At 35.2% G+C, this 25,032-nt stretch overlaps 3 protein-coding genes across 4 annotated transcripts in view; 1 reads left to right on the top strand and 2 right to left on the bottom strand.

Moving 5' to 3' along the window:
• Window positions 1-1,855: 1,855 nt before the first annotated feature.
• On the bottom strand, window positions 1,856-6,314 carry LOC129568142 (protein artichoke-like). Its single transcript, XM_055445712.1, has 2 exons — window positions 4,341-6,314; window positions 1,856-3,625 (listed from the first exon to the last, which is right to left on the bottom strand). Exons 1-2 carry the CDS (start codon window positions 6,258-6,260, stop codon window positions 1,856-1,858), a joined length of 3,690 nt encoding a protein of 1,229 aa, XP_055301687.1. The 5' UTR covers window positions 6,261-6,314.
• A 5,173-nt stretch (window positions 6,315-11,487) lies between these two features.
• LOC129568205 (sialin-like) lies at window positions 11,488-14,544 on the bottom strand. Its single transcript, XM_055445848.1, has 9 exons — window positions 14,514-14,544; window positions 14,096-14,292; window positions 13,405-13,594; window positions 13,175-13,320; window positions 12,668-12,778; window positions 12,416-12,583; window positions 12,098-12,314; window positions 11,781-12,019; window positions 11,488-11,709 (listed from the first exon to the last, which is right to left on the bottom strand). The coding sequence occupies exons 1-9, from the start codon at window positions 14,536-14,538 to the stop codon at window positions 11,524-11,526; spliced, it is 1,479 nt and encodes a 492-aa protein (XP_055301823.1). The 5' UTR covers window positions 14,539-14,544; the 3' UTR covers window positions 11,488-11,523.
• An 808-nt stretch (window positions 14,545-15,352) lies between these two features.
• LOC129568204 (protein Daple) overlaps window positions 15,353-25,032 on the top strand; it is a 92,330-nt gene continuing 82,650 nt past the window's right edge. For both annotated transcript variants that reach the window (XM_055445846.1, XM_055445847.1), the window contains exons 1-4: window positions 15,353-16,130; window positions 16,337-16,577; window positions 17,326-17,439; window positions 21,459-21,548. In XM_055445846.1, the coding sequence (XP_055301821.1) occupies window positions 15,607-16,130; window positions 16,337-16,577; window positions 17,326-17,439; window positions 21,459-21,548 (969 nt within the window). In that variant the 5' untranslated portion in view covers window positions 15,353-15,606. The remainder of the gene's footprint in view (window positions 16,131-16,336; window positions 16,578-17,325; window positions 17,440-21,458; window positions 21,549-25,032) is intronic.

Consider the following 25,032-nt stretch of genomic DNA (forward strand, 5'->3'; position numbering starts at 1 on the left):
TTCCGTTCGCCGTTCGATTCGGTCCATTTGGAAAATAAAGTCAAGTAAACATCATCTTCTAGACTCGAATAATTTTTTTTAAAAGATTTTTCGAAAAAGTTCAGATTTCCAAAGTTTTTTTTTGTTATCATTGAATTGTTTTTCGTTACATTTATTGAACTAAATAAATCCGATTTATTGAAAAAAGTGTTTACTGCAGAGATGGTTGATCGTTTACCGCAAGTGTATGGAAATGTGTATCGGTATATACTTAAACGTTTACCTTTGCGTTGAACGCGCGGAGCACATGCGTCAACTCATATTTTAGTGAGAGCGGACGCGTTATTTAACGCAAAGGTAAATCAATGTAAATATACCGTACTGTACCGAGTACAGTAAATTCAACGAATTGATATACATTTACTCCATCTCTGGTTTACTGCTTTAAAACCGCCTCGAAAATGAAGTACTCAATCATTTTCGTGTTTTTTTTTTCATAAATTGGTGTGATTCGTACGACTTTGAATGCACTCTGTCGGACAATGGAATGGAATCGGTTGAGTTGTACTGTGAAAACTTTGAAACTGTACCTGAAGGTTGCCTCCCATCATTTTCATACGCGAGCATATCTGATAAAGTCAAAGTGAATCGATTAAAAATCAGTGGATGTGATGAAGACGTCACAAAGCTCATCAAAGATTTCTCAAACCTCGTCGATTTGAATTTGAGCCATAACAAAATCACATCGTTGAACCAAGACGATTTTTTGCATCTCGTCGATTTGGAACACATGGATTTGAGTCACAATTCAATTTCTGAAATGGATTACGAGATATTCAACAGCAGCACTAAATTGAAAACGCTTCATTTGGAAGCCAATCCAATTTGAAATATTGATTGCGGCACTTTGGCATTAGTAAAGAAAGGAGCATCGGTGTTTATTCCATGGAAGCACATCGCTGAATTCCAATCGGAATGGTGTGAAGACAGCAAAATCCACGATTCAAGCGGTGAAACCGAAGGCTTTTTCCATACATCCGACGGAAAAATCGAATTAAACTGCAACGAACAAAGTTTCTAACAATCTATTAAATTTAGTTCAATTAAAAGAATTCGTTTTAATAAATCTCAAACATTTGTACAACAGTATGAAATGAAATAGAAGAATACATTTCATGAACTTAATCGCAAATAAAAAAGTAATTTCAATATGCAATCATTGTGCAGAGTTTATAAGACTGTCGAAAAGCTGTTAAGATAACGAAAAAGAGGAAAAGAAAACATACGTTTGTTGACTCTATCAGTAGCAATGTAATGTGTTATCTCTTTGGATTTGACTGTGGCTTTAAATTGAATGGGAGAAAGTTTTTTCGAAGCTTGTCTATGTTTGTTTTATTGCTGTCGGACTATGTCAAAATAAATTTGATAATTGTGCAATTTATTCTTGTCGGCTGCTTCTTTACCCCTTCTCGTCTTCTGGACATTAAATTCAGTAAACAAAGTCTAGCTTCCTGTGTGCGCTTTGCACTGATTCATTTCACAAAATGTGGTACTCTATCGATGTTGTGTTGTTTTTGTTCAAATTGTGCAAATCAAATGACATTGAATGTTATGACATCATAAACAAATGCATAAACTCCGGCATTTTGGTTAAATTCATTTAGACATAGTTGAAACCATTGTTTCACCTACGCCAATACCAAACCACACGCCCTTTAGTGGATGCTGCACATAAATACACGCATATGTAATGAAACAAAAACGATGTCCGTTTTAACTTTTATTTAAAAGGATCACAATGAATTTGAATTGAAAGATAAACAATTTAACTTATTTCCAACATCTTCTGAATGATGCACTCCAGTGGTAATGCTTCCTAAAATATGCATGCTTGCTTATGTTTTTGTTGCCATGAATCGCTGGTAAATCTTAATCGTGGCCATTCTTGTACTATTCGCGGCATGAATGTGCTTAAATATTCACACGATAGTTGATTTTCATCTAGGCTTAAATACATTAGTCGAGGGACATTCGATCGTTTTAAATCTCCAATTTCTTTAAGTTCATTTCCGCTCAGAAAAAGTGATTGCAAATGTTTTGGTGCTGAACTCATGTTTATGTTTTCTAGTTTATTCTTCGTTAAGTCAACAGTAACTAGTTCTATTTCATGTGCAATAACAGTAAAATCAAAGCTCAGTAAATTGGTTCTGCTCAAATTTAAAATATTCAAGTTGTCAATGTGTTCAAATGTGTTTGCTTCAATCGCTCCCAATTCATTGCCCGATAAATCAAGCTGTGATAATGATGATCCAAATAATTTTATCAACTTCGAAGCGTTTTTAATTTTGCAATCAGTAGCATAAAATCGTTGTAATCTTTTGAAAGCCAATATTGACTCAAAATTCACACTTTCTAGTGTGTTACGAGAAATATCGAGTTCTTCCAATTTTCTCAGAGCTTCAAATGGTCGCAAATCGTCGAATGAAAGATTTGTGTTACTCAAGTCCAAATTCATCAAATTGGTGAATCTTACAAATGTTGTGGCATTTAATTTTCCCACGAAATTTTCGCCTAAATCCAAAATGGTAATTCCAGAAGCCAAGTGTTGTATCAACTCGGGAGTATTTTCCACTTGATTTTCATGAGCTTTAAAAATTAACAAATCGTTGAAGTTGTTTAAAAAGTGAGCGTTACTAATTTTTGTCAAATTATTTTGAGAAATATTCAATTCAACTAAATTTTTTTGATTTTTCATTGCACTCGCATCAAAATCTTTTAACATTGACTTCAAAGTAAGTTTTATCAACTTTTGGAACGGCTCAAGTGATAATGAGCTCAGTTTTTCTGTGCAGCTACCGATTAGTTCCAACACTTCTAAAGTCGGTGATAAACAACGTAAAATTTCTTCCGGATTTTCAATGTGATTGCTGTGGATTTTAAATTTCGTTATCGCTTTGAAGCTCATTGGACGGCAATGTAGTTCGATTTGTCCGTTGGATGTTTGGAAAAGACCGTCATTTTGATTGTTTCGACTGCTCGATTCTTCATATTCACTATTCACTACGATGCGAATCGGTTTATCTAAAGCATCAATAATTTCGAATTCGTTGATATCTTCCCATGAAATTGCCACTGAAGCTCGTTGCACCAATGGGAAAAACCTCCAGTCAAATTCGCTAATCTTGTTTCTCTCCAGTTGCAATATTCTCAATTTGTGATTATCAGGAAATACTCGATCGAAACCAATGTTAGAAATTTGTTTTATATTTATTTCTTGTAAATTTGGAAAACTCTCAACGATCTGCTTGATGCTGTCATAATCGCAGCCACCAACCTTCAATGCAGTTACATTTGTTTTATTAATTATGCTCGCAACCGATGATGAACAATTCACAGGCAATGTTCCCTCGAATTGCGCACAATGAAACTCGACCGACACAGCTGATTGCATTGTATCATCCAAACGACCGCATTCAATGTCATTTGTTTCACAAAATTTTATCAAAAACAACACAAAAACGACCGAGTGCTTCATTTTTAGAGACGAATCAACGCGAACAGCACAAAATGTGTTGTCACTGTGACGTTGTTTACTAGACTGATCGGATCGACTCGTTTCATTTGATTTTACTTCGGGCTTTTGACACTGTCACACTGTGACCAGACTGATAGAGTTTGTGTTTCAGCTGTAAAGTATCATTTATGCTGATTAACACGCATAAACACGTTATTTCATTTGCTTTGTCTCGGAAAACGAAGGAGGGATAAGGAGACAAACCGGTTGTTCTACTGAGAAGTGATAAATTTTATTGGCTGAATTTCAGTTACTTACGATATGGATAAATGACGTCACATGCGAACAACATACATGAAAACACAGAGAGTGTGTCCGTTCAAAAAGAAGAATAATTTCAATTAACTTTATATGAAAATAGCTTCTTACTCCAATATTCAACAATTTAATTTTATTCATAAGTAATTTAGGCTTTTCCTTTCGTTTTGAATTAACATTTTTTTTCCCTTTTTCAAAATCTTTTTGATGACCAAAAATTAATGTCATCTTGTATTTCAATTCTTCGAAACTAACATCGAAATGATCTTGTCAGCTGTTCAGATTTGACTTCGGAGCAATTCAATTAAATACTAAAAATCAATTCTCATCTATTCCAAGATTTATTGCTGAAAATTCCATTCGTCTTAAGAATAAAAATGATTTCGGATTAAATTTAACAATACTGCAAAATGAATTGTCTGCTTCCGTTTTTCTTATCATCTCCTTGATCTCCTATCAATATAGGCCATGCGATGTCACATTGTGCGATGATACCATAGATCGCCCTTCGAATTTCCAAAAACTATCAATTTCCAGGATGGCATTTAAACATATTTTGTTCCCATGGGGAATTGATCATTTTCAAGTGAGGCCACTCTTGTTTGAGCTGAGCTACAAATTCGGTTAAATAATCGCATGAAAATTCATTCTTCGCAATATCGAGGGATGCAAGTCGCGGAAAGTGTGATTTCGTAAAAGTGTTCAAATCCTTCAAATGATTCCTTCCTAAGCGAAGCGAGTCCAAGTAGCTCAAAACCGAAACAAAGTTCACATTTTCTAGTTGATTAAAACTAAGATCTAACAATTCTAATTTTGGTTTATGTTCAAGAATGCCAAAATCAACTTTCGATAAATTGGTGTTCGATAAATTCAAGTACTGTAGCTCTTCGAAAGCAGTTGCATTCAATTCACTCAAAAAATTGCCTGATAAATCGAGTTTCGAAAGAAATGGCGATTTTTCAAACAGTTTCATCAATTGTGATGCATTTCCAATTTTGCAATCAATCGCTTGAAATGTGCGCAAATTTTCCAGCGACGACGATAATGAAGTAAAATTGGCATTCTCCAAGTTATTGTGGGAAATGTCCAGTGTTTGAAGCTGCTTTAGCGATTCAAATGGCTTTGCGTTGTCCAACGAGAGGCTCGTATTGGCCAAGTACAAATATTGCAAATTGGTTAATTTGTCAAAAGTTCCAATATTCAACTTGCCCACGTAATTGCCATTCAATCGTAACGTCAAAACGGACGAACTCACGTATTGAATCAGTTCCGGTGTGCATTCCAAATCATTTTCTGCCACATTCAAATGAATCAAATTTTTAGCATGCTCCAAAAATGAAATATTACCAACTCGTTCTAAGTTGTTGCGCGAAATATCCAAAAACTCAATTTTTGTCATGCTTTTCAAAATGCTGAAGTCAAACTCCGACAATTGTGCATTATGTAAACACAGTTCCTTCAAGTCAACGAATCGCGCAAGTGAAGTAGATTTCAATTGTTCGCCAAATTCTCCAGACAATGTTAAATATTTAAGCCCTGATCCAAGACAATTGATGATATCTGTTGGATTTGCTATGTTATTATCAATCAGCTCAAATCTGTTTATACTTTTGAAGCTGTCTTCTCGACAATGAAATTCAATTGTTCCATTCGACGCATGCAACAGTCCTTCTTCGTCACTGTTTGTAACCACACGAACCGGTTCGTCTAAGTAATTCCATACTTTGAACTCTCTGATTTGTTTCCATGAAATGTGTAATGAGTAGCCACTTTTGACTAATGGCAAAATTTTCCAGTCAAACACACGAATCGGATTGCCACTAATTCGCAGTGTTTTTAACGCAAAATCATGTGTCTTCGAAAGATCGTTGAAATCTTGATAAATGGATGAAATTTTTGTATATGACAAATCGATGTATGTCAAGCTGTCTGGCAGATCGATAATTCCATTTAAATGATTGTGTGAAAAATCCACTTCAATGACATTTGGAATGTGAGCAAAAAAACTCCGTGGAATTTCAGAGAGATAATTAAACGAAGCGTTCACTTTCACCAATCGTTCATGCGTTAAATTTAATGCATCAAATGATGCGATTCTTGAGTGGGAAAGGTCCAAAGACAACAAATTCGGCATATCATCGACGAGCCGCTTGACTTGGTCATTATCACAGCCACCAACTTTTAAATGCGTCACTTTTGATTTGTTATACGATTGGATGGTGAGGAAAAACGCCATCGAACAATCCACAGGCACCGTGCTATCGTAATCTGTGCAGTAAAATTCAATCGATTCCATTTTATCGTCGGAATAGCCACATTCAAAATCATTCGATGAACAAAATTTGACAAAGAACAATACGAAAATGATCGATAGGATAATTTTTTGAGGTGTTACTTTTTTTAATTGATCGCATTTTTCGAATATTATTTGTTTTTCAAAGAGGTACATTTTTTTTTTTAAATTGATTTGTACGTAGAACTGGTGACGACGAGCACTTGGACGAACTACGATGAGAGGCAACAAAATTATTTTTAAATGCTTCTTCTGGGCGTTGCTTTAGAGAATGTAATTTGCAAAAACACAGGATACGGACTTGACCTTATTCCGTCAACTGATTGTTTTGGATTGCATAAGAATTTTATGTAGCCACAACTTCGATAAGTTCCTACATTCCAAATGTTGACAAAACAGATTTGATGGATTTTTACATTGTGAATACACAAGCAAATGAATTCGATAAACTTGTATGTGATTCAAAGTTGAAAACTTATCGCGGTTGCACGAAGGTCAAAGCAAAAATGTTTCAAATCCACGATAATGCCCAGCAGAATTCTTGCAAACAACATCTAAACCATGATTTTGATTCTGAATGACCAGTGAATTGAAATAAATATGTATGGGTCTGAATGATATGATCCACAAAATTGCGCATTTTATCCATTAAAATTACACAGTTCAACTCGATTAAAGCTTGAAACAGGCCAGTTCAAGTCCAGTTAACGATAGCTTGAAATCTAGAAAAGTATTTTTTCGGCTCAAGTCGTCATTGTGGTTGAAGCAACGGATGTTTTGGTGTTCCGCAAAGCGAGATAAAAAACTGCAGGCGATAAACGAAGTTAAACACACAACTACTGAAATAAATCATGATTTTTCTTCCTTTATATTTATTCTCGTATTAAAAATGTTGCTATGAAACTTCAGATTTTAAATATTTTCTTTACATTTCTTAAATTTATTGAGCAATTCAAGTTATTTTGTAAGAATTTTGTTTATTATATTTTCTTTGCATTTCATTGTCTTAAGATTTCAATTTTTAATTTATAAAAATAAATAATTTAACCATTTTATAGCTAAGTTGATATACAGCCCATCAATGTATACAGTTGAGTTGAATCAAGCATTGCTTGATTTTTCTTTCATCGGCTTCACTTTTTTCCTTTTTCAATTCTCTACTACTCCTACCTCTCCTTTCGCAGTGCTTCTGCTCATTTGTTTTCATATCAGCATAATTTTGCGCGATTCTGTAGAATTGTGTACAGTGAAATTTTATTGCTTGACACATCAATTTTCTCCAATTTTGTGGGTAGTTCGTCGATTTTGTTCAATTCGTTAAATGAGAAATCGACTTCAACCAGCTCAGGCATTTGTGCGAAGAATTTCGACGGCACTTCGGTCAGGTGATTATGTGAAATGTTCATTTTCTTCAAATGTTCATGCTCCAAATTGAATGTGTCCAAAGACACAATACCAGAATAGGAAAGGTCCAAACAAGTCAGATTTTCAAATTCTTGCACAAGTTTCACAACTTCATCTGCATCGCAGCCGCCAACTTTTAAACTTTTCACTTTGAATTTGTCATATCGACATGTTGTGTACAAGAACGTCTCCGAGCAATTCTCTGGCTTAACTCCTGTGTAATCTGTGCAGTAAAACTCAACCGCTTCCATATGGTCGGTGGATATGCCACACTCAAAATCGTTCGATTCACAGAATTTCACCAAAAGCAACACGAAAATGATTGAGTACTTCATTTTAACAACTAATCGACTGGTCTTTTTTACCCAAACTGAACTTTCATATTTGGTGAGGAACGTTTATATAGCTAAAATGAAGCTGCAGTTTTTATCTAAAAAAATCCGTTGTTGAAGTGAATGTGAATGAAGAATTTCACCGTTTTTTGTTTTGTTTTTCGAGCTGATTACGTCGAAAGTGTTTAATTCAAGAACCGCTTGAACTCAAGTTCGATCACATTTCAAGTGTGAGAAAAAATGGCAAATAAACACCTGATCACCGTTCTACAGAACGGTTATTCACAGCGGTGTTCGCATATCTGATTCGGAATTCATTAAAATGATTGCAAACTCGGTCATTGGCGCTTCTGATTGATCTACAATTGGCGCCTTAAACTACAAGATCTGTGCCAAACGATAAAAGTGAAGGGAGACAATTGCCATGCTTTGACCAACATTCCCCATTTCAGTGGATCGAGATATATGTATATTCAAACTGAGAAGAAAATTCTGCTGCGAATTTTGGACAACACGACGAATATCAGTGCGAAGTCAACTAATTTCTGACATGCAAATTGTGAGAAAAGTGAAGCATATTTCTTCATTGATATCGGTAGGAAGATATCGTAAATTGCAAAAGATAAAGATGAAAATAAAGAATATTTTGAATGTCGGCCTTATTAAAGATAATCGCATTATCTTTCAGGAAACTGATGAACTCGGTCTAAAACAAATAAATAAAATTGTGAATAATAATAATTTATGAATGATCAAGATAGCTCTAAATGATCATTTCAACTATTAAAAAGTCATTACAATTGCAAAATAGAAGATACAAAAAAAAGTTATCTTAACCATCTAGTGCATACAACCGCCTTTAGACAGGCAACATTTGAACGCCTGTATAATGTAAACCGTTCGTCAGATCACACTTCTTGAAAAGACAATCATGAAAAGACAATCGCTAAGCATGAATTATGATGTTAGAATGAAACATATGAAATGATCCCATTTCCCTGATCACAATCAAATCGAAAAGTTTTTACCAAATCCCCATAAAAAAGAATCACACATGATTTGAAATGTTGCGCATTTGGTTTTAGACAAAGGGATATTGCAACTTTTTTGACCAGAAAAAACGCCATCTTACGTCGTGCCCGTAAATTATTTTACTGTACATTTCGATGGTAGAGCTTGAACAAAAGTTCAACACTATGCATAAACTTGGAAAGAGCTTGATAAACTTGATGAAATACATATATTTTATGGTAGTTGCAATACCCCTATGGTTTTAGATAACTTTGAATCACCATGAGTGAGTATTTCAGTGTATTGAAATGTTTATTTGTAAGTGAATGTATTCGTTATATTCCAGGTTTCCCTTGAATTTCCATTTTTCCTCTGAGTCGTTTCACGCGAGAACGAATTACTGATTAGTTTTTTTTTTTTTCGTTTCATTTTTTCTGAATTATCACGCAATTAACGTGCATATAATCACTCTGGCTACATTCGCTTCACGATGTATGTACTCCATTTTTTCAATACCTTTCTTGAATCATTGTACAGCTCAACACCTCCTTCTGTAGCAATAGACACATGACAACAATTTAGTGGAGATAATTCCACGGAATTTAGGAAAAACTCGCTACTCAAGCCGAATTCAGCCTGTTGAAATATGCCTAATAGGCACATAGAGAATAAAGTTTGTTAGGCAAAATCGTTCTATTGGTGAAATGTCAAACTTCCAACAGATTGTTTCAAATGTATTGGTAATTTCAGTACAAATGAGAAATTTCGTTTACTCATACTACGTAAGTGACTTGCGACTTGCGTTGTGTCATTTATATTAAATTTACCATTACATTTGAAACCATTTGGTAGTTTGACGTTTTACCAATAGAATTTGCAGGGTTTACTAATTCTCTTCTCTATGTGTGAGAACACAGTTAATAACAAAGTATAATTTTGATCATTTTCATTTTTTTTTTAAATTATTTATTTCATTTCTTTTTTAATCCCATCGATACTATTAAATTTAAAGATAAAGATTCATTTTAACAATTCAAATTCGATGAACTCTGATCTATTCAAAGACATTTTAAATTTGAGAGTTAATGTCAGTTACTATCTTGCTATTGTTTATTCCGTAAAATTAAGCAAATTTGGGTGGCCTTTGTGGTGGTTTAGGTCGATTGATGAATGGTGGAGTGCCTGGTTTCCCTCCGAAACCACCCGGACGACCACCTGGTCGGTCAAATCCTGGTTCTGGTGATCCAAATGCCACAGTCACAAACACCAAAATCATGGCCAAAATTCCGAAAATGCTCTTCATCGTTGAATATTTCACTCTGTCCTGCGTTACAAACTGAAACTGATTTGAATTTCGGGATCTTGCAATAGCTTATATACCATTTGTTAGACAATTAAAAACGTACTCTCTCCAAATCGAATTGATGGCAAAAAAATTCCCGAGAGTTTTTTGTAAACAGAAAGAACCGACCTAGGTGGATCCCGGTGGTTCTGCAACGATATGTGTTTTGTCTATAATTAAAATTCATTTCAAAGTGTACATACTGTGGCTTTCGGCATAAACTGATTAGTATGCATTTTAAACAATTTTATGAGATTACGTGATGAATGTGAATAAATTTTTTTCACAAGTTGCTTTCAATGTGATATTTTATGATTCATTCAAATGAATCATTTCTTTTCTGTACATATATAAAAAAGCTCAACAAATTTAATTTTATCTGTTTCAACGAAAGAAAAACATGTATTCTACTTCTCCGACTGAGGTAGTTCTATTTTCAACTTCTTGAATTCGGTATTCGATTTATAGGTTGTATAATTTCAGGCGTTTCCCTTACTTTTCACCAACGACTTTGTCGATTTTAACCTATTTTCTCTGTTGTTAATTGTTGAAACCAAAACCAATATCGGTTTTCACGACACAATCTCAGTGCAGTGAGTCAGCGCAACCTTTCCACGAGTTAAAAGATCATGAGCTGAAATTCGGTTAATCTTCTTAAAATTTGGTGATTCACAGATCACATATTATTGATACATCTTCACGAGGGATTTTTAACTATCAATATTTTACTAATCAGTTTTCAGATAAATTTTTGCTATATAAACCTCAGACGGTACTTGAAATTCAAATAAATTACAATTTACATTCAGGTGTACTTGAACGAAGCGAAAATGAAGAAAATCTTCGGAATTGTTGTGATCTTTTTAATGTTAGCCGCACTAGATTTTGGATCAACACAGGCAAAAGGTGTACCGCAGCCATACAAACCACTTCCATCGTTACCACCAAAACCATTATCACCAATGCCATTCGCCGTAGGGAGAGGATTCATTGTGAACTGGATCGATTGGCATTTCGCTCGCCAATTATTTGATTGAAAAATTCGAAATTTTGACTAAGTTCACTTTTTTTCACACTTCTTTTTCTTTTTGTAATGAGTAAAATTGAAGTTAAAATAAAATTGTTTGAAAAAACAAAAAATACCGAGAAAATATAATATAAAAGCGAGTTTTTTTTACTATGTAAAGGCACGATTGCTCACGATTACACATATTTTAAACGTAAAAGATCTTGCAGGATAGCAATCGTGACAAGCTAAGAAATTAAAGTTTTTATTTTATTCGAGAAAAAAAAATTTCATAACAATTTGCAGTGTTGCGGCTATAATTATTTATTTTTTGGTTTCTCTCTCTTTACCATCTTCATTGAGTCTTGTAAGCTCAGCTGCTTCTGGTACCTTTTTCGGCTCATTAAACGACTGAATTTTAGCCGATCCCCAGATTGTATAAATGACAGTTCGAAACACAGCCAACACGAATGAAATCCAGAATACGAATTTCCATTGTTCATGCGTTGACTGAAACGAAGAAAATTCATTTTTGAATTTTAATTTCATTGTATTTTCATTCCATTCCATCATTCACTTACATCGGATATCATCGTGCCGACGATATTTGGCGCAACAATGCCAGCTGATGAGGATATTCCGTTGATAACAGCCATGATTGGGCCGGCATAGTTTGGAGCCAAGTCCAATATGTTAATGCGAAAGCTGGAGTAAAAAAAGCCCTGAAATCCAAATGACAGCACAAACCAAATTACAACCAGCAGTCGATTGCATCCCGCATAGACGGCAGCAACAATGAAACCCGCTGGAAAAACGCTAGCTACAACAAACGATATTACACTCTTTGTGAATGAAAAGCGACGAAACAGGGTGTTAAATTTACAAAGAAGACTTTTACCGAGTGCAGCGAATATTTTCCGCACTTGCGTCGTTGATAGATACTGTTCACTGATCAAATAATCTGACACAAAACCCGATAACAGTGATACAATCAATTTCAATACGTGTGGCAATGAAAGGTAGAAACCAATGTCTTGTACCGAAAAACCAAGCACTTCTTTCATATATTTTGGTAAATATATGCCCACAATGGTCATGACATAGTCACCGATTATCTGTGAATTCGAAATTTCACTTGAATTTCAATTCCAACATTTAAAAATAATTTGGACACTTATTAACTGTAAGTTGAAATACCCACTACAGATTGTATTACCTGAGTAACCGTTAATATAACGATAGGCATACAGAAGCAAATCTCTTTCCATGGTGTCGGTGGTAAATTTTTCTTTCGTTTCAATTGGCCGATTTCACGTTTTAAATAATCCAGCTCTCGTCTTCCAATAAATGAATTCGAGGATGGGTCATTGGAACAGATTAAAGTCTAAAAGAAAGTGCAGAACAATTAGTTTCAAATTCGAGTCAAATTCAAATATTGATTTCGGCGAACGCTTCGCGCTCAGCTTACAAAAACAATAAACCAAATGAGGGCAACAAAACTCCAGAAATAGAAAACCACCGGCCAAGTGGAGTGATGCAAAATCATTCCGGATACATATGAAGACAAAATTGCTGCAATCTGGAAATCCAACAAAGCCAATCGTTAAGAGCACTGAACATATTTGAGTTTGAAATATTTAAAAGTTCATGATGAATCGTTCATTTTTTGATTTATGAGCATAGAATGTATCCAATAGGAAGACTTTTTTCGAATGACGTGTAAACGGATTTATGACCCATATATTTGTTTTCATTGTATACTATACAATCAGTGCTTGGCAATCACTGTGTGTCAATTTTCTAAAATCATATAGTTTGACTAAATAGTTCGAACTACAAAGGTTCCTATTTCGAAGTTTATCTATGTGTCAATCGAAATACAATACTTATTTATAACTTTGAAAGTATTTTTGATAAGGCGCCAATTGAATACACTCTACGATTACGCATGAATACAAATGAATTTGATACGAACTTCACCTCCAGCCATCACAAATGTGGCTAGCTTGCCTCGTTCTTTCTCCGGAACCCAGGCTGATAATAAAACACTGAGTGCTGGAAACATTGAACCATTTGCCGTACCCATCAAAGCTCGTAGCAATATCAATGCCATAATACCACCTGAAATTTATTTCTCATACTTAAATGCCCAAAAACGATTCACAACTTTTGATATATTTCGAAAACAAAATTATCAAAACTCACCATACTCAATGCCAATTGGAATGGCTGCATTGCAGATGGTCGTTGCCAGAACATTTAATCCTAGAACCCATTTACCGCCGAATTTTTGCGCCAGCAAAGCGCCTGGAATATGGGTGATGATATAGCCGCAGGCAAAAGCAGAGTGAATATATCCCTGTTGCTGGTGCGTCCAATCGTATCGCGTGCCAATCTGATAAAAACAATTTGAGCGACAGTTAAACATGAGATAAGCTGTACCACTTGAATAATTTGTAAATTGCATCTTTGGAACGTGTCGTTAATTGAATTGTACATGAATTTCGTAAATTCCCAAGTGGACGCTGAACTCCTTTCCACTCTCTTTCTACTCCATTTACACACCTTTGTGTATAATAAATAGGGAAAGGAGTAACGACTCCCTTTTTGTCTCAACTTCTTCTTCTTTTTCTTCTTTTTCTGCTTCTTCCTATATTCTGATTATTATGCGCGGTGAGCACACAACATCTAAAAAGAAGAAGAAGAAGAAGAAGAAGAAGAGACAAAAAGGGAGTCGTTACTCCTTTCCCTATTTATTATACACAAAGGTGTGTAAATGGAGTAGAAAGAGAGTGGAAAGGAGTTCAGCGTCCACTTGGGTTTACGCGAGTAAAGACGTACACACCACAGTTTTTCAATCATAGTAAAGTTAAGATAGTTTCAATTTAAAACCGACCATTTTCGAGACGATAGTACTTTGGATGGTGGTCGGCGTTTCCACTGGACAAACGATCGATACATTATTTTTCCCGGTGTTATTCAATGGGACAACCATTTCTGTGATCGCTAGTGATAAGCTTCCGCGCAATAACCATGAAACAATTATGGCTAACGAGCCCATAATCCCCATAATAACACGCTGCGGTATCACACCTGGCATAAATATACGAACAAACAAACTATTAAAAAAAGAATGTTTAAATTTCATTATTCTTCGTTAGATTTTGTACATTCAAATGTTATCTTATTGATCACAAAGTCAAATCTCTTTTTTCGGAAATCTCCACTTATCAAATTAGATTTATGGTTTATCATCAAACTAATCGATGGGCAAAATAAAAAAAAAATACTAAAAATACTGTATGACCACGTACATTTTGATTGCACTGAACTATCCATTGTTGTAAACTTAACTGATCGATTATTTCTTTCTGCGAGTCATCGCTTACAAAATGTTTGGTTCGTTGTGCTATCTTATCACAGTAATTGCCTTATCATCAAATCGTCGATCTCATTAAGTTTAGCAAACGCTGATCGTTCACTACTACTGAATGTAAACATGTGTGACTGTGAGTCTCGCTCTTTGTTTGCATACAATAACACCATCATATGTGATTCAAACAAATTAAGAGCAATAACATTCAATAAACAAATTATATTACGAGTTCCGTGTGAGTTTTTATCTTATCAATAAAAGAACTTAACGTCTAGACCAACATCGGTTGGGCGCGAAAGTTGTTTTTGAAATAAGAACTACTGTAGGCTGAATTACAGTGAGAGTCTCTTATGGTTGATCATTTGACATCAAACAGTTAGTAAAAATAGTGTATATTCATTATTCAGTATGTACTATTTGAGCGATACTAGATTCGAGAATGAATTTGAATAAAATTGTTCTCTGAATTGAATTAAAGCTGTACTCGGAAACTGGCCAATAATATTTAGTGTCATACTTCTTCAATTAGTAGCGCCAATTCTATTTGAAATAGTAAAATATCTTCAAATCTATTGAATTCTTGCCAAATATTCTGTAGATTTTTTTCATAAATTCAACAACAAATGTTACTTTATTTTAATTATTTATTCTTTATCATTTTTGAACTTTGATTTCTGATATTATATTTTAATTAGATAAACTCTTCCTTATTTAATCTCATATAGTTTCAAAAAAGTCATAACTAATTCTGATTTTCAACTTTCTTTTTCTTTGCAGAAAAAAATTTAAACGAACAAATTCACCTCCTCCAAGCTTTACTGTTGTATTCTAATTCGCAAAGCCTGTCAAAGTTCAACAAAAGTTTCAAAACTATTCAAATGCTAATGAGCTTTCTGCTCACAGCTCATCTTAGTGAACCTTTGAAAGAGACGGAAAGCAAAAGCGGAGAAAAAACGTATTCGTTTTATAGAAAATTGCCACTTTGAATAAAACATAACATTTAAACGACATTTTTGGATAAACGTTCCAAAATGGTGAACGCTCAACCGGAGAATCAAGTCAAATCCGATGAATCTTTGGTTCGTCAAATCGAAAACGAACCAAATTCAACGGAAGTCATCGAGAAGAATGAAGAAACACGCTTGAATGAACAAGAGGTTCAACCACAAGAAACATGTAGCGATGGGCTGAAAAGGAAAACCAAGCGCAAGAAATCGACATCAATCGACGGGATTGGTGTTGAAAACGACACAAATGACATTGAATACGCGATTGTTGAGCATGAAAACAAACGTCAGAAAATCGAAATTCGCAAACACAAAGAGAACAACCAGACATCGATCAAAGCAGATGGGTTGCACATGGACAAACCACCCGCAAAACAACCGAAAGATGCCAAACCAAATGCCGAAACTAATAAATTGCGATTGAAATATGAAAATATTCACGCAAATACCGTGCAAAAGCTAAACGCTCAAGCCAAACAACTGCGATTGGAAATAAGCACACTTCGAACTGCACTGGCCAACGAACAAAACGCCGTCAGAGTTTTACGGTGAGTTTTCTTTTGCTATGAATTTTTTTCGATTTTGAACTTTCAAAAATGGAATTACTTCTTTTCCAGTCTGTAAATTGCAGATTTTTGTCAAATTCATTGTTTTTAACCATTTCACAATCTACGTCTTTACCATTTTTCAAAACATAAACGTGATATACGACACTGCAATCAATAAACTCAAACTTACCGATTTCAAATTGCAGCGCTCAAAATGATGCAAATTTCCGCAAGGAGAAAATTCACTCATTGAAATGGCGTGGCGATAAACAAACAGGTGCCAGTTTGAAGCAGCAACAACGAAGTGCCGATCGAACAAGCGCCTCAACTCCGGTGACAATGTCTCAAAACAGTCAGCTTTCAGAGCAGTCGACGCGAATCGACCGACTTCTTAAAGAAATCGAAGCTCTCAAAGAGACAAATAAGCAACTGGCAGAACAAGCCCAGGTGAGTTTCATTTCATTTTTCATTTGAAATTAAAACATTTCTGTATTTAAGCCCGAATCGGTTCAAAATGTTCCATTTTCGTTTTTTCTTTTCGTTTCTTTTTGTTATTTTCCTATTTTCGAAGATAAAAATTCGTTTTATTCTGATTTTTTTCTTTATTAAAACAAAATTTTCGGTCATTTTCGTTGGCCAACATATAAATTAGGCCGTCTCAATATATATCAAAGTAATATAACCACAGACTCGATTTGGAACATATAAAAATGCGCGCAATTCTTTTAATGTCTCTTGCCACAGCGATTCAATCGCGTTAACTGATTCATTTTCACGAGCTGTTAACGTTTTTAATACATTTTTTTCGCGTAATTTTCATTTGAATGTATTTTTTTTCAGTTGTTAGTTTAAAAATCCATTTCAGCTGTTCTGTAGACGTATCAGTTTTATTGAATATTGTTGTTTTACTCTCAATGGGAAATGATGTGGGCATTGGAATCGTAATTATAGCAGTTAAATGCACACAAAAAGCCCCATAAAAAGCTGAAACGATTGTTTTGATTGAATTGAAATGATAAAATTGTGTGACGATTTCGTGCGGCGCAATAAAATTGTGTAATAAAACCACAAAATGCATTTAAAGAAATGGTTTTACTGACAGCTTGGGCCAGCAGCATCACCACATAAAATATAATTAATTGAACATATTTTACATAGTCCAATCAATGGCTCACGATTGTGTCTTGTTGAACAGAAATCGTCAAAGGCTGAGCGCCGGAAAATCAGTGATATTCGTCAGCTGAAGGATGAGTACGAGCATCGATTGAGCCAAGCTGAGAAGGCGTCAAAGGTGGAGATAAATCGATTGGTAAGTGTTTCCAATCAAACGATTACTGTTATTACCCGCAGGTCGAGTGCTCGTTGAAGTGTCTACAAATTTGGGGCATTCAATTAATCTGTAAAAGGTTTTCAGGTGAAAATGTATTGGGCCAAAGCTTGAACCAAAATACTCTCGCTCTAATCGAATTGAATTCCAACATTTTGTTTGTTGTTCAGCAAATGCATAAGCCGGAACATGCGGTTGCATGCGTACAGAGAAGCATATCTCTATTCGGGTTCCTCTATTTATCTTTCTCTCTTTCTATTCATCTATTTCTCTCTCTCTCTCTCTCTCCTCATCTGCTTCCCTGTGTCGCCAATTCTCCCAATCTCAATAATCTCGTGTCTCTTAATGAATGGATACGAACACACCAATTTGGAATCAAAAGTGTCAGAATATGTCGTCGACATGTTACAGGTAACAACACAACGACACTGATTATTGACATTTTTCAAATGCTAACATCAAACGACTGCAGCCTGGTTGGTTGGCTACCTTTAACGCCGTCCGGTCCAGAAGCATTATGCTTCACTAGTTTATTGAGAATTTAATTAAAATCGGACGCATTCGACTGAATACCAACGCACACAAACAACAACGCGGTCACAACAACGACAAACAAAACATCTTTTACGAGCAAAAGGCTACACCGTTTCAGCTTCCATTCGAAATATTGGCTGCAGGTTTTGCCATCTGAACACATTATAGTTGGAATCCAACAATGTTGGACACACGGCATTAACGCATGTGAATTGAACTATTTTGGGAATTTAATCGATTGAACGAAATTTTAGATTCAAACGGAATCGAATGCATTTCGATTTTTGGCAAACATTCGTTCAGCTTAGTTTTAGATTACATTTGCAAATAGATCGGAGCATGTTACATACACTATTTGTAGAATGGCATTTTTGAGAAGGGATTGAAATTCATCTCATTTTTTGTTCCGAAAATCATTCTGCACAATGGGGTGTAGTCTTTTTGCACAATGAAAAGCTGAATTGTGAGCTAAAAGTCGATTTTCAGTTGAAAATCGTTCTTTAAACGAAGACAAAAACTTAAATGAGACATTTGATTCTTTTTTGATTGCTTTTTTAGCTAAAAAACATATTTTTTTAGAAAGAAAAATTAACTTTTCTAAGCATATTACATGATTGTTTGTCCCAGAAGTGCTGCAGATTTTCCAAAAGAAAATGTATCATCGGATGACAAAATTGCTAAAAAAAACATCAAATTTTTGTTGTTAAAAAAAAAAATATAAAAAAACACGGAAAAAACTCTTGAAAATAGATAAAAAGTACCAAGAATTTTTATGTTCAACAATTCACAAATTGGCAGAAATGGAATGACAATCCCTAAAAATAGACAAAATCAACGAATTCAACCCGAAAAAATTAGTTATTCAAATGCACCATTTGAACTCAACCTTCAAAAGAAGTGTAAAATCGTCTCGATACATCCGTTGTGGTCAATGTTTGTGCTTCGTTTTTGCCGGTTTTTGCATTGCATGTTACTAATGTCTCGTCCCGATGACTCAGCGCATCGGACGACTAGGTTGATATCATCAATTTTGATGTGAACAAGATTTCGTTCATCCCGAGTAGTTCAAAGTGAGTTTTTTTTTTGTATCCTAATGCGAGATCCGAACACGGTGAGTTCAATTATGCGTTCATTGACGATAAACCGTGGGAAAGTTGTGTGGTGAGTGGTTGATCCTATTTTTTTTCCCTGTGTGCGACTTGTTGATATTCGTGTTGGACGGTAAATGTTGATGATGCGCGTTATTTTTTTTGTTGGTGTGTTTTGGCCGGCGGTCAAAAACTTCATCTCTCCAATTATACAATGCTTTGAACTTATTGGCCGGAGGCACAGAGTCGAGAGAGAGAGAATTTTAGATGAATGAACAAGTGAATCTGGAATAAATATCAATGAGAGAGTCCTTTCATAATAATCGTCGTATCGTTTTAAAGCACAGAAAAAAATGTAAAGGGATTTGGTTCGCTTAACGCAAATTATGGTGCAAAAATGATCCGAAATGCGAGTCAGCGGATGAATGGGAGCAAGAGCACGATGCACGAGTGGGCGGGGAACATACACAAATTGCATTTTGGTTCGTTTCTACACACAGATTCACCACCCGAGGCACACATTTTTGTACACGATTTTGTGTTCCTGTAAACATGCTGCAGAAGAATGACGCTCTCTCCCTGGTGCTGAGCTCTTTTTTTTCGCTCATTTTAAATACCTCGTCGCTGAGTCATGTTTACGTTCGAACGCTTTTTATGTTTTTCTGCACGGTTCATTAGCTACGGAACAAAAAAACCGGCAAGTGGGAGTGAGAGAAGAGAGGAGAAAAACGGGAGACGTCCTGAATGATAACAAATTTCAACAATTTGGAATTGACTTGATATGCAATAGCATAGAGAAATATATACACGCAATCAAAATGATTGCTGTGATTTCAAGTGCTCGCCGCCAGCTACCTTTCATTTACTTGCGATCGGTTCAATAGAGTCAGAGAATGCGGGCGCATCGATACGATGAGGTTTTGTTGGCATGGAAAATTGAATTGCGTGCGCAAATGAACGAATTGTTGCAAAATGCAAGTTTATCAGAAGTAACAAATCAACAATGATGAATCGATACTTTTACTTCGTCAATTCAGTCAACGTACTTTGACTTCTTGCCAATCATATTCGATTTTTAGATGTTCGTACACACAAAAATCGACGTCTTTAATAAAATTTTAAATCGACTCTTTATTCTTACAATTTTTCCCATTGAAAATGTCTTGCTTAAAATGCTTTTTTTGGTTCAATTCTTAATTTGACTATGTCTCCGCTTTGATTTGAAGCAACAATCAGTCGAACTGTATTCGAAATTGAATTTTAATTTATACTCAGAACTAAAATTCCGTTTGAAATCGTAGGGTAATAATTGATTATCTACCGCTTCCAATTTGCCCAAGTCTTTTGCAGATGATTCGAGAGTTTTGAATCTTTGTAAATTATTGCTAAATAGACACTTTTCGATTTTCACAACAAACAAAAGATTGGTATCTTCAAAATAATCTGAGTGAAAATCGGTTCATCTCCATATCCAAAGAAATTTCTTTGGCATCCATAAAAAAGATTCCTCCTCACCATTAATCAAGCTAAAAAGAATTTTTCTTCCTATTCAAAGCGCTCCAAATTAAAATAGCGTTCGCAGATTAAAATCTCTATATGGATCTCGGAACTAATCGACGTACCGCCGCTGGGATCATCTCGGTGCGGAATGTTAATGAATCTAATTTGTAGAGGTATTGAAGTTATTGTTGGTGTTATTAAAAGTCGTTATGACTATGAAAATAGCGATCTCATCATTGTCGCGCTAAATTACAAATCATTTGGAAAAATCACGAATGAATGTGAGCTCGACAGAAAACAAAACAAAACCAAACCAAAACAAAACGAATTGACTTCAACTTGAAGTTGAAGCAGAAAATAGCGAACATAAATTGTTATGGCAATTATATGGCTTGTAAAATAAGTAAATGTAATGATTTAATTATGTGTATGTGTGTCTCTGGTTGTTTTCTGTATTTGTGCCTGGAAGCACTTTCTATTCGGTCTATGTTTGAAGCACGTTCATACGTTTCATATCACGACCTCCGACTTATTTGCTCTTTATCCATCTTCTTTTTTTTGTTTTCTTTATCAAATACTTTTTTTTTTCTTCGCGCTCAACACGTGTTTTGTACTCTATCATCGAAAAATTGCCGTTATTTGCATCGAATGCTGTGATTCTTCGATAAAAATTTCTTGCTCAAATCAGCGCGAGTATTGTTTGGGATGAGAGACAGTTACGGCCGACGACATGAAATTGATATGAGAAACGGCATTGTGAAACGGTTTTATCACATCAAAAAGTGAAATTTAAAAAGCCATTTTTCTTTCATTAACAAACCCTAAATGGGAACTCAATTGTTTTTATAATGCTTGTTTGTTTGTTTGTTTTTTATGCAGCTCGAGGAAATCAAAAGTAACAAACAAACCGCCATCATTCTACAGAAGCAGGCGCAGCTCAGGAAACACGACAAACATTCGATGTCGAAGGTAAGAGTTTTGTCACCTTCACTTATTTTATTGGGTTTTTAGTGGCTAATTAGGAGTTATTAAAAAGCTATTAATACCACTTCAGCTCAGTATTCATGAGCTTCAATAGATATAAACGATGAACAAATGCAAAATAGAGAAAATTTACAAATGATGAAATAAAACAGAGAAAAGCATAGAAAAGGTTAGAAAATAAAAAAAATTATTAACAAAAATGGAAAAAGATAGAAAGAAGAGAAAGAACGAAAAAAACTGGAAAAGGAGAAAAAATCATACGAAACTCTTCTTAATCACCTAAAATAGCTTCTGTGAATCTCCGATCAAAAGAGAAAAGCGAACAAGCCACAATGGAACATTTCAAAAGTCATGAATGACAAGTGGCAACTGGTTGACGTCCGACGACACTTTGTCTAGAGAGATTTTTTTAGCGGATATTTAAATTTGTGATTTATGCTGTCAGATTGGTAGTTATCATTTCCATACTTGAAAATCGACTGTGATAAAAGTGGAAGAGATTAATTCACATTTTTAGCAACAACAAATCATTTTTATTTGTTCAGACAAACTTTTATGACGTTGAAGAAATGTCTTGATATTCTTCGGCGACTAAAACCATATTTAAATTGGTTATTTACTGAAGAATAAGCCTACAGCTATGAATGAAAATGAAGAAACCGTTGGAGGAACGATAGAACAATATTTTAACCAGAAATCCCACTGATTTGACGGTGAAATAACTGAAATTCTTCACAAATCTATCGTTCCTCTGATATGTGAAAGCATCACAATCTATCAAAATATGTATTTCACCGGACATCGATGATCATTTTATTATGGTAATACAAAAATATTGAATCTTGACAAATCAAAGAAGGATCTATGAGTTCTTCAAGGCACATATGCTTTATTCAATATCTTTCAAAAATGTATACTTTTTTCCGACGAAAAACATACGCTTTGTTTACTTTTCCCCACTAATTTGCTCTCTTTTGATGATATTTTTTAGAGTTATAAACATAAAAAAAGATTTGAATTATAAAATAAACAGAAATTTATGCAAAGTGATTTCAAATCACTGATTTTGGTTGATTGACTCCCGAAGAGAAAATCGATTTGGAATCTTGAATCAAAGTAACAGCGTCGAACAAGGTGAATTTGGCAAAAATCGTCCATTAACCTCTCCAGCGGTTCAACCTCTGGTGATTTATTTTATTGTCTCACCGCTGAATATGCAATTTTGTGGTGTTCACTTAAACTATAAATTGAATGATAAACAATGGCCACACACTGAATACATTTGATCACATGAAATTGAGTGTCGTTCAACATTTCCGAGAAAAAGAGATGAAAATGAACGCTAGAAAGAGAAAGAGATAAAAGAAAAAACAAACAAAAAGAGATAGATCAAGTATGAGGAAAAACAATGCGAAGTAAAGTTTCAATCAAATATTCTCCGTCCATTATACAGTAGTAAGTGTTTTTGAACAACAAAACCTACGTCTCATGTGGATATCAATTTCTCTCTATTATACATTTCAATTTGTGTGTTTTTTTTTTCTTGGCAAAAACTTTGTCTTGTCGCACATGGTGCGCAGCTGGCGAGTTCAAAAATTGATTTGAACTTTTTTCTATCGATTCAATTTGAACTTTAGGTGGGTTCGATTAGGTTCGTTCATTCATCTTTCACCGTTATTTCTGCCGAAGAGCCGACTTCGATCACAAAAGTCTCACTAATAAAAAGACAGTGCTTAATGGCACCATAATCACATGTGTTGGAAGTTCGAATGAATAATAATGTGGATTGGAAGGGGTTCGATCGATTCAAGTCCATAATTTTCTTCATTAGAAAATCAACAGAAACGGCTTTGATGGTTAGTCAAAGCAGGTTATGATTTATTAGCGTTTGAACTGTTTGAATAGCGAATTAAGCTCGCGATGGCCATTTAGCATAAATAATAATTCGAATTGATCGAAATTTTGCGCGCTGACTCAAGAGTGAATTTGTCACAGCATACGGCACAGCGTGGTTTTGTGTAAATAGACAAAAGAGAGGAAAAAAGAACACGCTGACTGTTTGTCAAGCGTCGTGCGTTTCTCTTTTCGCTGAACCAAAAAGATCCGTTGATTCTATTAATTGTCATGCGTATTGACTCACAACAACAATTTCTTTAAAAACAATTTATTCGAACGACATTTCTTTCACATTTTTGCCTGGAACAAGCAACCTTTTTTCAAATATTTGACTTGACATCTTGCCCGGAACTTCGTCAGTGTCAATTGTTGACCGAGAGCAGAGAAATAGAAAGGTGTGAATAAATGCTCAAAAACAGGAATAAAGACTCTATTTCGAGAATGTCGTATGGAATTCACCGAAGGAATGTGTCGCGTTTAAATTGAATTTTTCAAAGTAAATAGAAACAAGAATTCGAAAAGGTAAACACGTACGCAAGATCATTCAGCATGAATGAAGCCCAAAGATAAATAAACGTCGGAGGAAACAAATATGAATTCGCCGATGGCGAAACGCGAAGACGATCACTTCAGGCCATAGACACACTCGAGCGTGAGAATTAAATGAATGGACATGACCATTTTCGATGCATTGTGCGCACAAGACCATTTGATTAATCATTGAAACCGATTTTATGGCGATCCATGGCCAGAACTTGAATACCGTTCAGAATCGACCGAAGACGATCGAAAACCAAAAAGACGAGCAGAAAAAAAAAGTCAGAAAAAGAACGCAATACTGAAGAGAAATAAAAATGGTTTGTTACACGTTTTTGGCTTATCGCTGCTCTTGGATCAATGGCCAAAAGCCAACGGCAACAATGAATGAACAGACTCACAAATGCACTTTTGAACGACTCGCTAGTGACGCGACTGTGCCTGTGCTTGAGTCGATCGCGTGAAAACATCCATAAAGAGATAAAACAGAACGAGCCAATTCGAAACAAGTAACGATCGAATCCACGATGCAGCCAGACTTTCGAACGAATATTGTAAATATGACTCGGTGACGTGCCGATGGGGAAACAGGGCTCGCTGCTTCTCTCTTTTTCACTTGAGCAATAGCCATATCTCTCTGCTTGGTGTTAAGCATGTTGTTGCTTGGTCGTTTTTACGCTGTTCACGGCATTTCCCCTTCGAAATGATACCTGTTATAAAGCAAGTGCTTTGCAGTAGCCCAGTAAAGCGAGAAGAAGAAAGAGAGCGTTGTTTATCAACAGAGAATCACGATTGAAAAGAGAATGAGCGAAGTGAATCGACGCACCTATCTCTCGTATAAACGAAAGACTCGCATAAAACCGACACCATTGGAATGGTTTATGATCGGTTGTTAAGAGCGCAACGCTGATATGTTGAGCGTCGTTTCGGCGGAGAAACGATCGAGCATAAGCCACATCAATTCGTATTGCGTTTTGTCAGCATATCGTTCGCTGCGAACCAACGAAAAATCCGACACACACAAAAAATACCTGTT

Source organism: Sitodiplosis mosellana, unplaced genomic scaffold (assembly GCF_009176505.1).
Source record: "Sitodiplosis mosellana isolate CC-2019 unplaced genomic scaffold, AAFC_SMos_1.0 Smas_scaffold_17, whole genome shotgun sequence".
Taxonomy (NCBI): domain Eukaryota; kingdom Metazoa; phylum Arthropoda; class Insecta; order Diptera; family Cecidomyiidae; genus Sitodiplosis; species Sitodiplosis mosellana.

Bases quoted from the DNA above. Each gene is read 5' to 3' on its own strand.
- LOC129568142 (XM_055445712.1), bottom strand. From the start codon at position 6,260: ATGTACCTCTTTGAAAAACAAATAATATTCGAAAAATGCGATCAATTA. The intron at 3,626-4,340 runs TGATAGTTTTTG...ACAGTGTGACAG, and splicing joins TTAAATGCCATCCTGGAAAT to TGTCAAAAGCCCGAAGTAAA.
- LOC129568205 (XM_055445848.1), bottom strand. From the start codon at position 14,538: ATGGATAGTTCAGTGCAATCAAAAT. The intron at 12,779-13,174 runs GTTCGTATCAAA...TTGGATTTCCAG, and splicing joins TTGTGATGGCTGGAGGTGAA to ATTGCAGCAATTTTGTCTTC. The intron at 11,710-11,780 runs GTAAGTGAATGA...TCTTCGTTTCAG, and splicing joins TCGGCACGATGATATCCGAT to TCAACGCATGAACAATGGAA.